This window comes from Syngnathus acus, chromosome 9 (genome assembly GCF_901709675.1).
Source record: "Syngnathus acus chromosome 9, fSynAcu1.2, whole genome shotgun sequence".
Lineage (NCBI taxonomy): Eukaryota > Metazoa > Chordata > Actinopteri > Syngnathiformes > Syngnathidae > Syngnathus > Syngnathus acus.
Window position 1 is genome coordinate 9442379 of NC_051094.1, and position 14872 is coordinate 9457250.

The 14872-nt window shown below is 38.5% G+C and overlaps 1 protein-coding gene across 1 annotated transcript; it reads right to left on the reverse strand.

The window, feature by feature from the left end:
* Positions 1 to 650: 650 nt before the first annotated feature.
* On the reverse strand, positions 651 to 13122 carry si:ch211-225b11.1 (uncharacterized protein LOC561694 homolog). The gene is made up of 13 exons (XM_037258674.1): positions 12286 to 13122; positions 11018 to 11152; positions 6585 to 6795; positions 4794 to 4926; positions 4555 to 4689; positions 3976 to 4079; positions 3640 to 3764; positions 2756 to 2868; positions 2411 to 2551; positions 2218 to 2317; positions 2002 to 2102; positions 1746 to 1913; positions 651 to 1017 (listed from the first exon to the last, which is right to left on the reverse strand). Exons 1-13 carry the CDS (start codon positions 12464 to 12466, stop codon positions 895 to 897), a joined length of 1770 nt encoding a protein of 589 aa, XP_037114569.1. The 5' UTR covers positions 12467 to 13122; the 3' UTR covers positions 651 to 894.
* Between the last annotated feature and the right edge of the window lie 1750 nt (positions 13123 to 14872).

Sequence of the window (14872 nt, forward strand, 5' to 3'; positions counted from 1 at the left end):
GACATGTTTGTGCTTTCCAGTAGGTGTCTGAAGGTTATGTGCTAACAGTAATGTTGTTGTTTGTGGAAATTGTGCCGAACAAACCTTTTGGAATTTTGGATGAGACATTTCAGACTGTAACACATTTCACCACGTGGTGTAACTACAAAAATGTCAGGAAAAGCCTGCTAGAACTTCATTTTTGGTTAATCGGAGGCACTTTAAATGGTGACAGCAGTGCTGGCTCACATTAATGTGAGCTTTAACAGAACTGCGTCTTTCTGGAATCAGCCACATCCCAAGTTATAAGTTAAACAAGTTAGTTGAGAGTCTGTCTACACTTATGTAACCATAACATCGTAGTTGTTTGTTTTTATTTCCCATCTCTAAAATAGGTGTGTGGCCTTTTTTTTTTTTTTTGCATTTGTACTTTATTTATGACAAAAAGAAGTGCAATCTAAAAAATGCATTAAAAATACCAAAAAAAAAACTATGGAATCAAACAATACATATATTTAGAATTGTTGTGAAACAATAATATTATATAATTTCAGAATTTTGTTCATCTGTTTAAAGCTTTGCAAGTAGAGTACATTCATTCAGTTTCAGTTCATGTGTTTGGGTTGAATCATCGCTCGCAATTTGGCTTTCATGTTCATATACAATTCACATGGCCACAGCCTCCTGCATATAATTTGAACACATTCCTACTGTGTTTGATACACGACAGGGATATTTAGGTTATTTGATTATTTGGTTTTTGTATTGCATTATACATTTCAGAATATGCGTGGAGTTAAAAACTTGATCCCTAATGATTTCTTGGATAATGATTGCAATAAAACAATGTATTTTATGCACAGTTCAAATAAAATGCTGGATCAGTTACGTTTTTGTTCTATAAAACCTACTATATCAAAGTGTTGTGTTGAGAAGGTCTACTGATGTTTCACCCACTGGGTTGCCAAGGTTTTGTTTTTCAGGCAGAGAATCCTCAACATCCAGCTCGACTGTGGTAGTTAGAGCTGTTTTCAATCTCTAAAAAGAAGAAAGGGAAAGATTTCATAAAAAAAAAAAGAATGAAATATCTATAACTGCGGGTTAGCTGGAGCCTATCCGAACTGACTTTGGGGACGGGGTGGGGTTTACCCTGAAATGATTGCCGGCAATATGCAAATTCAACTACAAAGTAAAAGTACAGTAATATTTATAGCTGTTCCAATTTAGCTCTGTAGAGGGCAGTGTTTCACATTAAAAAGCTTGTGACATGAAATACAGTACAGCTTCGGTCAAAGGCAACAAATTGTAGAAATAACAACTGAAATCTTGTTATCTATGTACAGGATGCTATGTGTCGAAAACAGTTCATAAAATAGACGAAATAGTATTTGGCCTTGTGGCTCTCAAAGTTGGAGCATCAATATATGACTGAAGCTAATATTGTGGCAGAAGTAGGGAACACGTCTTTATTCATGACTGCCTAAGGTCCACCACAATATAAACAAGTGAATAAATACTTAAAGTAATAATTCCCATTAAATTAAATATGTAGACAGTGATGATTTATAGAAGATAAACAACTGAACATGAAACATGAAAATGAACAAGTTAATGTGTAGCAGCCGTTGAAAAGAAATTCATCAGTAAAAGAGTTACGGAACAAGTTTAGAGGGTGACGTGCAACCAAAAAGAGATAACTGTCAGAACAACAGCCGAATAGAGGTGAGGTGCACAACTATTTTGCACAGTCATGATGTCCTACTCACCGAGAGAAAAGAGCCTTTGTTGTTACAGATCTCGTGAATGGCTCCAATGGGAATCCATATCAGAGAGAGCAGTGAGACGCACCAACCCACCCAGTCAGCCCACAATGGGTAACGGTACGTCCCATATTGAACAGGAACGTACTGGATGATACTGGAGACCAGGATGCACTACAAATGGGAAAACATCAGGTTATGTGTGCAGTGCAGGTGGCCATTTAAAGCTTCTCTTGCCGTTAACGGCATATTTGAACCTCACCAGCACCAGCAGAGGACAGATAAACATCCAGCAAATGCGAAAGTAGATGTTCGCAGACTTTCCTAGCATCTTCTCCATCATATATGAGATGCGGTGGCCCCCTAATGGAATATGACAATTTCTAATTAGATAAATCACAAGCCATCAATTTAATGTGCCTCCCTGAACAGTCCTGCAATTTGACATTCACAGTACAACACAAAGTGACGATCATACCAAAAAAACAGCAGACTGCTATAACCTCAAAGAAAGCCAAGAACATGAGGGACACCACAGCAGTGTAGTGGTCCATCAGTTGAAATACATAAATACCTCCCTGAGAAAAGAAAAGAAAAAGTTACCGGTCATTTAGAGCATGGCAGTTGAAGAGGTAAGAAATTGGACAAAGGGCACGGCTCAACGACAGTACCTGAGTAACGTGTGGAAGTCCAAGAAGAAAACTGACAACACAGATGACCAGGGCTAGCAGCTCTTCCCTCTTGAAAACTTGCAGAATTTGGGCTCTAAATTCATCTTTGATGAATGTCAAAGCCACCTCAACTGTGGCAAACTGTAGCAGAAAGGAAACATTGTCTTCTTGTGTTGGACAATCATCTTGCAAACTGACTTTTGATGAGTGACTGAGTCATGTACAGGCCTCTGGAAGTCATGCCAAATCATAAGTATAAAATTCCTCAACTAAAAATCGTGGTATTATGTGCTGCTAGTCATAAATCACAATGAAAGTGTTAAGTGAGCAATTATCAGGTCAGACCTGACTGTCCAGACCAAGACAGAGCAGCATGAAGAAGAAGAGAGGAGCCCACAGCTGAAAGGCGGGCATAGTGGAGAGGGCTTCAGGGTAAACGACAAACACTAGACCAGGACCTAAAAAAGGAAAGTCAGACTATGACATTTAATCATTTAAAATTTACACCATCATTTTTTTTTCAATTTAGTTGTTATTTTCTTTCTATAGGTATTCATCTGTGATGTTCTGTGGGGTATACATACAATTTAACATGATTCTAATTACAATAATAATATAGACAGTATAATTTCTAGACTATTCCAGACCAGGCTTTTCCTAATCTAGTCAAAGATTTGTAGGATTAAAGCACCTCTATGGTCACCTTTGTTTTAGGGGTTATCAATAATAAATTTACAAATCTAGTCAACCAAACTGTGTATGTCTTTATCTTCTGCCAGTCAAATTTATGCACCATTTATTTCCTAACTAGTGTGTGAAAAGCAATAATTCATTCATAATTTAGTAATCTCGGGTTGGATTTTACAATATTATGCAGGCACTGTCATGTGTAACAGTAGAAAAAAAAAACCCACATACTTGGCTAACAATAATGTCTTTATGTTTGCACTATTCACGGGAAAATACCAAAGATAAAATCTTTTCCAAGTTGTGCTTAATCGCTTTTCATACACGCTGTAGCCTATCCCAACTGGCTTCAGGCAAGAGGCGGGTTGAACCGCTCGATAGTCGGTCTCATGGCAGGCACATACTAGGACCAAGGACAATTTTGAGCCATCAATTAACCTACCACAACATCAGAACTGTGAGGCAGATGCGCTAAACGGATTGAAATAAGTTTTTCAAGACACAAAAGGTGATTTGTTCAGTCATGAATCTTTGTGTCCTACCATCTGTTGATATGTTGTCCACAGGGAGATTATGTATGTGTGCCATGTAGCCAATAGCTGAGAAGATCACAAAGCCAGCCAGAATGCTTGTGAATGAGTTGATGAACGATACAATCAAAGCATCTCTGGAAGAGAAGAAGGGAAATAAATACACAATTAAACGTGTAAGTAAATAAATAAATAAATGTAAGACAATTTCTTTCGGCTAAACAAAGTTTTACAAATGATTACAATAGAAAAAAAACACACGTAATATTAAATAGACCATTTACCGATACTATATTTGGGGACACACAAAAAAAAAAAAAAATTTGATGAAAAAACATGACATCTTGCCTGACAATGTTGTTGTTGAACTTGTTGTAACTTGCCAGGGAAATCATTGAACCAAAAGCAATTCCCAGTGAATTGAATACTTGGACTGCTGCGTTAACCCAAACCTGTGTGTGAGGCCATGGAAAACAAAGATAACAGACAAATCAACAAAAACATAAATAGTCTTACTTAATTTGCCTGGATAAACATAAGATTTCAACTGCCCTGATTCCTTCACATTAGTGTATGTGCGATGCTTTGGTGACAAATGAATTAATCAAAAAAACTTTTGAACCCAATGTGTTTGTCATTATTTTATCAATCAACTGTCCAGAAATGTGTTATGATGGTAATATTGAACTTTGAATCTTGCCAGCTCTACATCCCCCACCGTTTTCCCCCTTTCCAAACACTATTTGTACAAACAATGTTATTATTTCCAAAGATTATTGATGGATTTGCCTACTTGGTTTATCCCGCAAAAATATTTGCAGGTTACAGCCAGGTTACGGAGAGAATGTCATTTACACAAAATTTAAATAAATAAAAATAAACACTGTAAAACAGTCAACAGTCAAATTTGTTTACGGAATATTTCACCTTCACTTCAAAAAGTTTTCGCCAGACAGGAGTCACAAAGTACTGGACACCCTCCTTGGCACCAGGTAGCTGCATATTGTTAATGAGCAGGGCAAACAAGATGAAGTACGGAAACGAAGCTGTGAAATAAACAACCTGTAGGATGGAATCAATAGGAGATGCATCAAAAAATGTTTCCATGTTAAGATTTTAAAGATTTAGAATTATCTTATCAACAAACATATCTTGCATGTCCTGACCTTGCCAGTTGACTTGACTCCTTTAAAGATGCATAAATAGACAATTATCCAGGCAAGTAGGAGATACCCGAAGAGTTCCCACTGAAGACCACCAACATTTTCAATGCCGCTGGTTTTCTCCAGAAGCCGATGACTGGTAAAAATACAAATGATTCAATATTTCATTTATGTACAATAGCAATAAGAACAGTGGGAGCCCATTGTTGTCCCTCTATGAACCATCGTTAAAAACGATCCCAGCGGGCTAATTAGTCCACACCATAGAGGCCAAAAGAAATCAGTTTACATCCCAAGTGAAATGTACATAATGTACATTTTGGGTTGTATAAATGAGGGGCTTAGCAGAATTCATAGTGCTTCCTATTTTCTGGATTTGGTTGTTAAAGCGTTTGTCCACAAAGGTCTGAACTTTCCTCAAAATTCGACACATTCAAGATTCAAGAGTTTTTTTTCGCCATGTTTGAGCGTGCCAAACAAGGAATTTGACTTCGGTAAATCACAGCCTCTGTTCAACATTTAGGTGACTAACAACACTCAGGACATGTGAAAAATGCCAAATATTCTCAAACATCCCCTGATCTTAAACTCCCAAGAGGGCAAGGAAAAACTCAAAACTCCAGCTAGGGGAAATGAGAAACCTTGAGGAGAGAACACAGATGGGAGGGTCCCTCTTCCAGGATGACCAGGCTGCAATGGATGCAGAGAGGACACATAGTACAAACAGTGTAGACAATTCAAAAAAGGTGTAGAGAGCAGGATGTTATTGCACAGTAATAACTCTGAGACTCTAAGAGTGGTGTGAGTTCATCAGAGCAACAGCCTGGGGGAAGAAGCGGTCTCTGTGTCTGCTGGTTTGTCAATGTGCACACCTGTCTATCAGGTTTACAGCTATCAATGCACGTTATTGTCCGAAGGTAAAGTTCTGTGGTAGGGTGTGAAAGAAATTCTGCTGCTTTGAATGTTCTAATGAGCCAAAGAACTTCATCAGCTGTCCTTGGAAAACTTTTAGTACCGATTGTGTAAACTGGGAATGAACTCTTTGGTAGGGAGTGACCCTTGCACCACTCATCAGCTGGCCTATACCATCACAACAGTAAAGCGTGGGAGTGTTTTCAAGTGGCAGAGACTGAGAGGGTTTGTGTGGGGAAGGAAAAAAAAAGGATTGCGGGAAAGGTAGATGCAAAAATATACACTGATATTTTGGGTCAAAAGCCGCTTTGGCGCTCTCTTAATTTCAGACTGGAACAAAGGTTTATCTTCCTGCGGGACATCGAACCTAAGTACGGTGGAAAAATACACAACCTGGATAAAAAAAATAAAAAAGGGGGGGGGGCTGGCTTGAGGCTAACTCTGTAAATTTCCTAGAGTGGCACCAACCAACCAGAGCCAAGACTTGAATGTGATTGAATGTCTCTGGAGATACCTGGAAAAGGGCTGTACCCCGACGCACCCCATCCAAACTGGCAGTGCTTTGAGCATGAATGAAAGTTACATGTATCAACTGGAAATGGAATGTGATTCTAAGACTTACCTAAGACTGTAATTACTCACAAAGGTGAAAAGGGTGTGGATGTTTATGAACATGTGATTTTGATGTTTGTTTTCAATTTCTAATAGATTGGCACAATTAAATAATATTCCCCAAAATGTCTTTGATGCCTATATTGCGGAATGCTGTTTGTAGAATTGAAAGAATACAATGTTTTCTTTCCATTTTAGAGTACGGCCGTGACATAAAATGTGAAGCACTGTTGGTAAAAATCCAAACAATAGAAAATGAACACTTCTCACTCAAAGAACTGTTGGCTCGCTGACTGCAGATCAGTGGCATTGCCGGGAAATCCACTGGAACAGTTCTCAAAGACATTCCAGCTGTTGTTGCAAGTCCTCCAGGGAGGTGGTGCTCCAAAGGAGTGGAACAAATAGAAAAGGGCCCAGCTCATGAGCACATTGTAGTAGGTGCAGAAGATGTAGGATATGACTACTGTGGCAAGGCCAACACCTGCGGTAAAAAAAGATGTTGTCATACATCACGGGGAGAGACATACGCCTGTTTCAGTCTCCAATGTACCACAGTGGATGTAAAAAGTCTACACACTCTTGTTTTTTCAAAGGTTAGGCTTTTGTTGTTCCATTTATAAGATGAGACCAGGTAAAAATAATTTCAAAGCTTTTCCTAACATTAATGTGACTTTACAGCTCGACTGAAAAAAAATGAAATCATCTTGAAAGGTGACGTGAAAACCAATGAGGTAATGGGGTTGCCAGTGTGCAAAACTTTTAACTGGCTCTGTGACTGTGTTTGAAATGAATGAAATTCAAACTCGTGTCAATTGGGAAATCGCCACACACACACAACGGTTCAAAGCTATCAGACAGTAGACTGATCTAAAACATATACCAAGAAACAAAAAGTGTAAAAAGTCACTATCAAGTGGAGAAAATAAGATACAACAGTGGCATAACTAAGAATTTATCACCCACCCCCAAAAAAACAGAGGAAAAGACGAGAAGAACACTGGGCAGAGAAACTGCGAACTGCAGCCGACAGCAGCATTGCAAGAATGAGATATGCAAGAAGTACTGGCCGTTTACTACGTGTGACAATAATCTCAGGTCAGCTTCATTCAGTATGTCTGAGATAAGGCTGGCGTGGCAGGACAGAAGCGTTATCTTACGAAGAAAAACATCCATGCCCTGCTATCTTTTCCAAAAACGCAGTTGAAATGTGTAAATGGAGGAAAGTGGTCAGGGGCAGGCTCTCTTACCCTTACTTGTGTAACTACTTCTCAGAGAGGTTTTAATGCAACCTACCTTTTACTCTTACATGAATATTGAGCAACATTCCGCTGTTATGACATATGTTTATATATTTTTGCTTACACAAGCTATTTGTTGTTGTTTGTCAGAAAAACTAGCGCCTCGGGCGCTGTTACATGACTCAGCAATCCAACGCAACCGCTATTTTACTCCAATGAATCAAACCAAGCCAAGGATGTTACATGAAGGCCTGGCCCTGCATACCTTAGAGACAAAGTTTTTTTCAAGCATTACAGAAGGTGAAAAAAAAAAATCTGCCATTCGGAGTCATCAATGTCTGCCTAAAAATCTCAAATTTCAGTACGCAAGAGAACAATTTTCGACATCATTACTTTACTATACCATTTCTTGTGGCTGAATTTGTCTTGATTTATGTTATAAAAAGATCGAATGCATTATTAATTTTAATTTAAGGAAAATTGTTGGGCAAAATCTGTTGTAGGTAACATTAAATGATGGAAAAGCATTTACATTTTTTTTCTCCTGGCCTCATATATACACATACAGAAACAAATAGGTACTAGTGCTCAAATATGAAGCTACATTAGCCAAAACTAGGATTGACTTCCATGATTCCTTTTTTGCCGATAAGAAAACCAGCATGCAGTGTACATACCGGAATCTCCCACCAGTGCATCAAACCAAAAGTACACGGAAAAACCTTCAGCAAGTGCTGCTTTACTTGTCTTTTTTGGTCATTTTATTACCCCGGCAGGAGACACATCGTTCAAGTGGCACTGACATGCCACGTATGGGTACTGATCTGAGAATTTCCATTGATTTAGTAATTCGGGAGGGAACAAAATGGCACATTTCACAGTTTCATGTGGAAATCATTCAAGAGTGTACAGAAAAAAAACTACCTGTTGTCTGGCCCTTGTTTATCACAGAGCATTAACGCGGGAGAAAGGAGTGAGAAAACAAGTGAGGGGGGGTCCCTGATTTGATCGGGTAGATAATCTCTGTCTTTAAAGAGAAACTATGGAGAGAAACCAGTTAGAACAGTAAAGACAGCACAATTTAAATGCAAAGAATTTGGGCAACTTGTTGATGGCTGAGCTCTTGTGTGTTGCGCTATTTGACAAGACTGTTTCACAAGTCAGTGTAAATTTGCGATAGCTTGGAACTTAGAAAGTGCAGTACTATCATTCATCTGGAACATGATTTCATACTGTACATTATTTTCAGTTTTTGAATCAAATTGAGGTCAATAAACTGCGTGAAATTAACCTTGGTCAGGCAAGTTCTCATCCATCAACGTGATAGAACAATTTAATATAGAAATAAAAGGACTTCATTCAAGGAAACTAGAAATCAATGTATTTTCACACTTGTCGGCTCAGCGGGCACTCCAGGAACCCAACCAAAAAAATATTTACTCATAGAATGTCCCATTTAAATTGTATGTAGTGAAATAGCCTTATTTTCTTCTGTGCTAACCGCTGAGTGTTAAATCCAAATTAAATGTCGTGAATGGGCTGTCACTACCACTGAGCCATGCAGTAACTGAAACATATGGATGTTTCAGTAAGTAAGTTTTCCAGTCTGGTGGTTTTGCTACATAAAAATTAGCTAAACAGCACTAACAGTAAGTCAAGTAAACTGTGAGCAAAAGAGACACATTACTGCCAATCTGCAGCACCTTGTGATTAAGGATTCACCTGTCCATGAAACTCTTTCAAAATGCAAATACCAGCAATAGAACACATTTGCATTTTTCCATAAGGGAAACAAAGGCCCTGTCCAAATTCTCGCACGACACCTTACGGTCCTCACTGAAGCGTACAAATAGTAGAAGTGCACAAAGTGTTTGACAGCGTAGCGAACAAGCGTGAGAAAACTGCAGAATTTGGACACTGCAAGTTATGTAAGTAAAAGTAAAGCCAAGAAATAATTTAACTGCCAAATTATATTTGTTTGATTTATTATTATTATTATTATTATTATTATTATTATTGCATGCATGTTTTGTGTTCTTTACTCGATTTGTTGCACTGAGGACTCGTTTGGCTGTGGCACTTCCTGTTGGGGATGTACGTGCTGAACAAGGAAATGACTTTATTTGTATGGCACTTTTCATAGACAGAAAGTCACAAAGTGCTCAAACTAATTTCTTTGGAGGTGGATAATTTGAGTCTGGAAGAAAAATATATGACAAGACTACATGTAGTATCTAGTAACTCAGGACGGTTGGGCTGGTGGATGTGGGGAAGTGCCAAAACCAGGCTAACCAGCAGCTCTAAAACAGGCATACGCATCCGCAGCACAGATTTTGATGCAGGGGAAATGAGTCAAACAAAAGTAAGATTGTGTATGCACGTGTATATCATGCAAGTGGGTGGGTATCAGAGCGTCCGCAGCTGCCTGGCCATTCTTATCGTCTCGTTGTTGTGGAGACGTCCTTGGCATAGCAGTCTTGGACCCTTGGAAGGACGGGTAAGGACTGATACGGATGCCAGCATCCAGACCACACTCTGCATCCAGGGGAAAGGGCACAATAACGGATGTTTGGGGAGCAGGCCGACAAGAATTTGGTCGGCCTTGAAGGTCTGTGGCCTGTGACTCTCTGGCGTCAATCGATTTACTAAATCATCAGCTGAGAAACCAACTTTGGTCGTTTGGAATTTGCGAAGGAATTCAAAAATTGCATCCACTTCAGAGTGAGCTCAACTGTCGCATGAGTCTGAGTGTTGATTATTTGCTCCACATCATCCAGAAGGACTGGTTCCCTTCCAATGAATCTGCTCAGAAATGTTACCAAACGTTGCCAGTTTCTCATTATTTTATTCATATCTGCAATGAATTGTAGTTAATGTACTTCCCCTGAAGGGCCTTCGCACGATCTCAGCCCAAGTGTGGAACAAGGGTGAGGAAGGGGCGGGGCAACGGCGCACTTCTGAGAATTTGGACACCATAACTACTTGAAACCTTCAATGGGAACGTGCGATTGTGGGTCACAAGAGAGGAAGTGCGAGTATTTGGACAGGGCTAGACTCATATTTAAAACAGGAAAACTGATTTAAAAAAAAAAAGTAGTTGGTAAAGGTATTACAATGTGGACGCTTTGTACCTAGAAAGGACTGTTTTTCCACAAAAGTTGACATTTACACTGGAAGATGACCCAAACTAACACATTGACTCAAACTCAATGAGCAAACTAAATTCAACACAACAGCACATGCCTTCAAAGAAGGGCTGAAGAAATAAATGACTTGCAGCTCTTGAGCATTGGTCAGCTACTGAACATGATACTTCATGATTGCAACCCAATCCCAATGTCACCTCCCAACAACATTGTCATTGTGTGGTGACAGCAAAGGATTTGGGTCACATTATAAGCAGTGTAGTAAATGTTTAGATAGATCTTAACATTGAGAAAAACGAAAACCAAACAGGTGACTCACCTTTTAAGAGAGGACAGACTTTAGCTAGGGCGTGCACTGGCCCGAGATGAGTGAACTGGCCAATAACAAACTCCATGAGAAGCAGAGGGATGCCACACAAGAATAACATGATGAAATAGGGGATCAAAAAAGCTCCTGGATCAATGGGAAAGAAGAGGGGGGGGGAATTAAGGCTGATACTTCAGACGGTGTGAATTATCTAAATTAATGCCTAACGACCTTTTTTTCATTGTCATTCCTTTTTTTATGCCAACTCGGTGTTCCTTAATGCAACATTTAAAAAAATAATAATCTATTAATACGTTTGAAACAAAAGTAAAGAAATAAAAAGTAGCTGACTAGAAATATGATACAAAAAATATACAACACAAGTCCTCAATCATAGATAAGAGGGGAAGATATTTTTTTAACCTGGCTTGAAAGGCATTCACACTTGATTGACTAACTGCATCTGCAAACATAAGAAAGAGCCCTATTGAGTTTGAAAACAATTAGCATTTCTGGGGAGGTCTCATTTCTGTGGAGGTCTCAAATTCTGCCCAGGGTCCATTTGTGGTCCACATGATATTTCGTGGCCCCTAATTGGCATAAAAATTGAATGCGAGTGCAGCCTGCATGTTGCGCAGGGTTTTATTTTTGTCATTTATGACATTTATTACATTAATATTTATTATTTGTAGTAGTATTAGTAATATTTATTATGATTATTGTTATTATTATTATTATTATTTATTAAATTATTCCTTACATTATTTATTTTGATATTTACATAATATTTTGCACATATACTGTTCTAATAAAATAAAAATAAAAATGGGGGAGGGTGGGCATATTCTACAGTTGACTTTAGATTTAAATAATATTCATATGTACTGAGCAAGTGACGGAAAGATTAAAAAACAATACTATAATATTTAACTCAACTAAAACAACACTTTTCTGCGTTGCATGTTTTTACTCAATTCTAGTATAATATTGTCTTTAAATAAACGAAAATGAAAACGGGTCCCCTATTTTTAGTATGGATTTGGTCGACTGAAAGTACATCCTGAACAGCTAAAATAGGTTTCGATCCCTGAGTGAAGTACACATTATGACAAAATACATCTTTGTTGTGGCTCTGCCATGTGCAAATACTTTAAAGTCTATGATGAAGGTGAACAAACACAACATAAAATCAAGAATGACACATTTCTTCCAACAGTTATGAAAAACTTTTCAACGTATGGAAAAATTAGACAACTATGACATCATCAGACATGCTGTACCTCCGCCGCTGCTGTAGCACAGGTAGGGGAACCTCCAGACATTGCCAAGCCCGACCGCGTAACCCACTGTGGCCAGAATGAACTCCAGTCGCCCGCTCCATGTCGGTCTCGCTACATCTGTCTCTCCGGAGGTCACTTGAACATCTGAGGTTAACAAAGCTCTCGTTTTCTCGTCACTCATGGTCGACTCACCGGCGGCTTCTATCGCTGCTCTGATGATTATAATTTATTGTCCGGTAATTAATTGTAATATTCACGACCTGAGAAATAAACTGACTGTTTGGTTTGACGCTAAAGGTAAAACTTGTTTTCATAATAGGATGCGACCGTGACCGGCCGGTGGAAACGATAAGTCATGCATTTTGTAAGGATCACATCTAGTCACGCAGAGGTTGTGCTCAAATTTAATTTCAAAATAAAAGATAGAATGTGCAATGTACACCTTGAAATTGGCTGCACATTTCACCCCGCGCTTTTGTTTTGAAAACATCAATTTTGTTCCAGGAAGTTCCCCTTTCTATAGAACTTGTGAACGCCATGCAGAGCAGTAGAGAATCTATACGTAAATGTATGCCGCTCTGGGTACTGCAACGTACATCGACTTCGTTGCCACATTGGATGTGGAAACGTGCAGCAATTTTTGAAGATGCAATTCTTTTGAAACTACAATACACTGTTAGGTAATTTGCAAAATATTGGACTCGTTCAACGAGTATGTCGTTTTCTAAAAATAAAGAGCTCAAAAAGTAATAGGAGAAGCCGTGAAAAGGGAAGCCTTTTCAAACCAATAATTGCTTGGAGCTAACATCTATGGTAACTAATCTGTTTTACAAATACAACCGTGTGTGAGAGAAGGGGGGGGGGGGGGGGGGGGGGGTTGCAAGAGATACAAGAATGAGAGACATGGACAGATGTATTACATCCAAGGGCGGATGCATTGACCTACAGTAGCATGTGGCCTTGCTGTTTGTATATTTATGCTCAAGGTGTTTTACACAAGTTGTGGCTTCTTGCAACAGATGCAAGAGACGCGATGCAACTGCAAGATGCAGTTAAACATACAAATACATTACCACATACAACGCAGCATGGAGACTAAAAAACAACAAAGCAAACAAATGCAGAACTTGCAGATTGCGCAAAACTATTACATGTTATTATGTTGTAAACTTATTTCTCTAACTCTATACATTATATATATATATGTATTACAGTTTTCCAATACAATATTTAATGTATTCCAATACAGTTACTTGGTTCATGGCATAAATGTAGATTGTAAGGCAATTCAATTCCTGTCACAATAAATAAATGTAATTTGATTACTTTCAATTACTTTTAGATGACAACAAAATGAGCTAATAAACCAAACAAATATCATAAAATATCAGCAATATGTATATGTACATGTCTGATCTTTTCTCTCTTACAAATATTTCATGTTTTTGGAATAGGGGAGGATGTTGGACTCAAACCCAGAGTCTCAGAACTGTGAGACAGAAATGAAAACCATCTGACACATTTATTAAAGCCTCATCTCTGCAGTGTATCAGTGCCACTGTTGTTATGGAGAGAGTGGCTCCAAAGGGAAATCCACCTAGCAACCTGTAGATTTGGAAAGGAAAGGAAAGGAAAGGAAAGGAAAGGAAAGGAAAGGAAAGGAAAGGAAAGGAAAGGAAAGGAAAGTACGATAAGAATCCTCATGGAAGTTCTGCGATACCAACTCGATGGCCAAGAACCTGCTTTTTACTTTGAAGCTTATTTTTGCCAAATGTCCTCCAGCACACTGCTCCACTTCCTTCTTGGAGGCACACACTGTGCGTATTTGACTCAAAACAGGCTCTGTTTTTTCAACAACTTGCCAAGTGTTTGTCACATAGGCAGATACTGTACACACCTCTAAAGCTAAGCTAATAATACTAATAAACCGACAAGCTCATATGTAAAAAAATGTAACGATTCAACTCTGTTCGATTCGGTAGAATTATGATATTTAACATGGCACAGAGTTTCTCATGTTTTTTAATATGCAACATTTAAAAGCTCTCCAAAGACCAAACAATCCAACTTAATTAAATTCAAAGAAACAATAAATCATCAGAAATGTAAATCCCTGAAAGAACGATTCTGTATGAATCTCTTGATTCATAGGACAATGAAGCAACCATTTAAAAATGTAAAGTTTTGATTTGGTAAGCAATTTACCGATTCAAATCGTTCTCTGTTACACTCCTAGTTAGGATTGATTACCTCTGCTGCCTTCTTTCAGATTTACAATAACAGAAAGGTCCTTGTATGTATGTAGGACAAACATTGATCATCAACTGAAAATTGGTCATGCGCGGCAAAGGAACATTTAACTATAAAATCTGGATGGATGTAGAACAATCTTTAACTCAGAAACAACAACCATTCTCAGACACTGGAAAACCAAGATTAAAGTTTTTTTTGATCATCAAGGGGCAAAGGTGCATGGGCCAAGGCCAGCAAGGCCCAGCACTGACAATAAATACATTTATTTCTCATAACCTTTTGGAAATCTTTGGCTGCCATTGACAAAAAAAAAAAATGAAGATAAAAAAAAATT

Bases quoted from the DNA above. Each gene is read 5' to 3' on its own strand.
- si:ch211-225b11.1 (XM_037258674.1), bottom strand. From the start codon at position 12,466: ATGAGTGACGAGAAAACGAGAGCTTTGTTAACCTCAGATGTTCAAGTG. The intron at 3,765-3,975 runs GCAAGATGTCAT...CTTCTCTTCCAG, and splicing joins TTCAACAACAACATTGTCAG to AGATGCTTTGATTGTATCGT. The intron at 2,103-2,217 runs GTATGATCGTCA...ATATTCCATTAG, and splicing joins AGCAGTCTGCTGTTTTTTTG to GGGGCCACCGCATCTCATAT.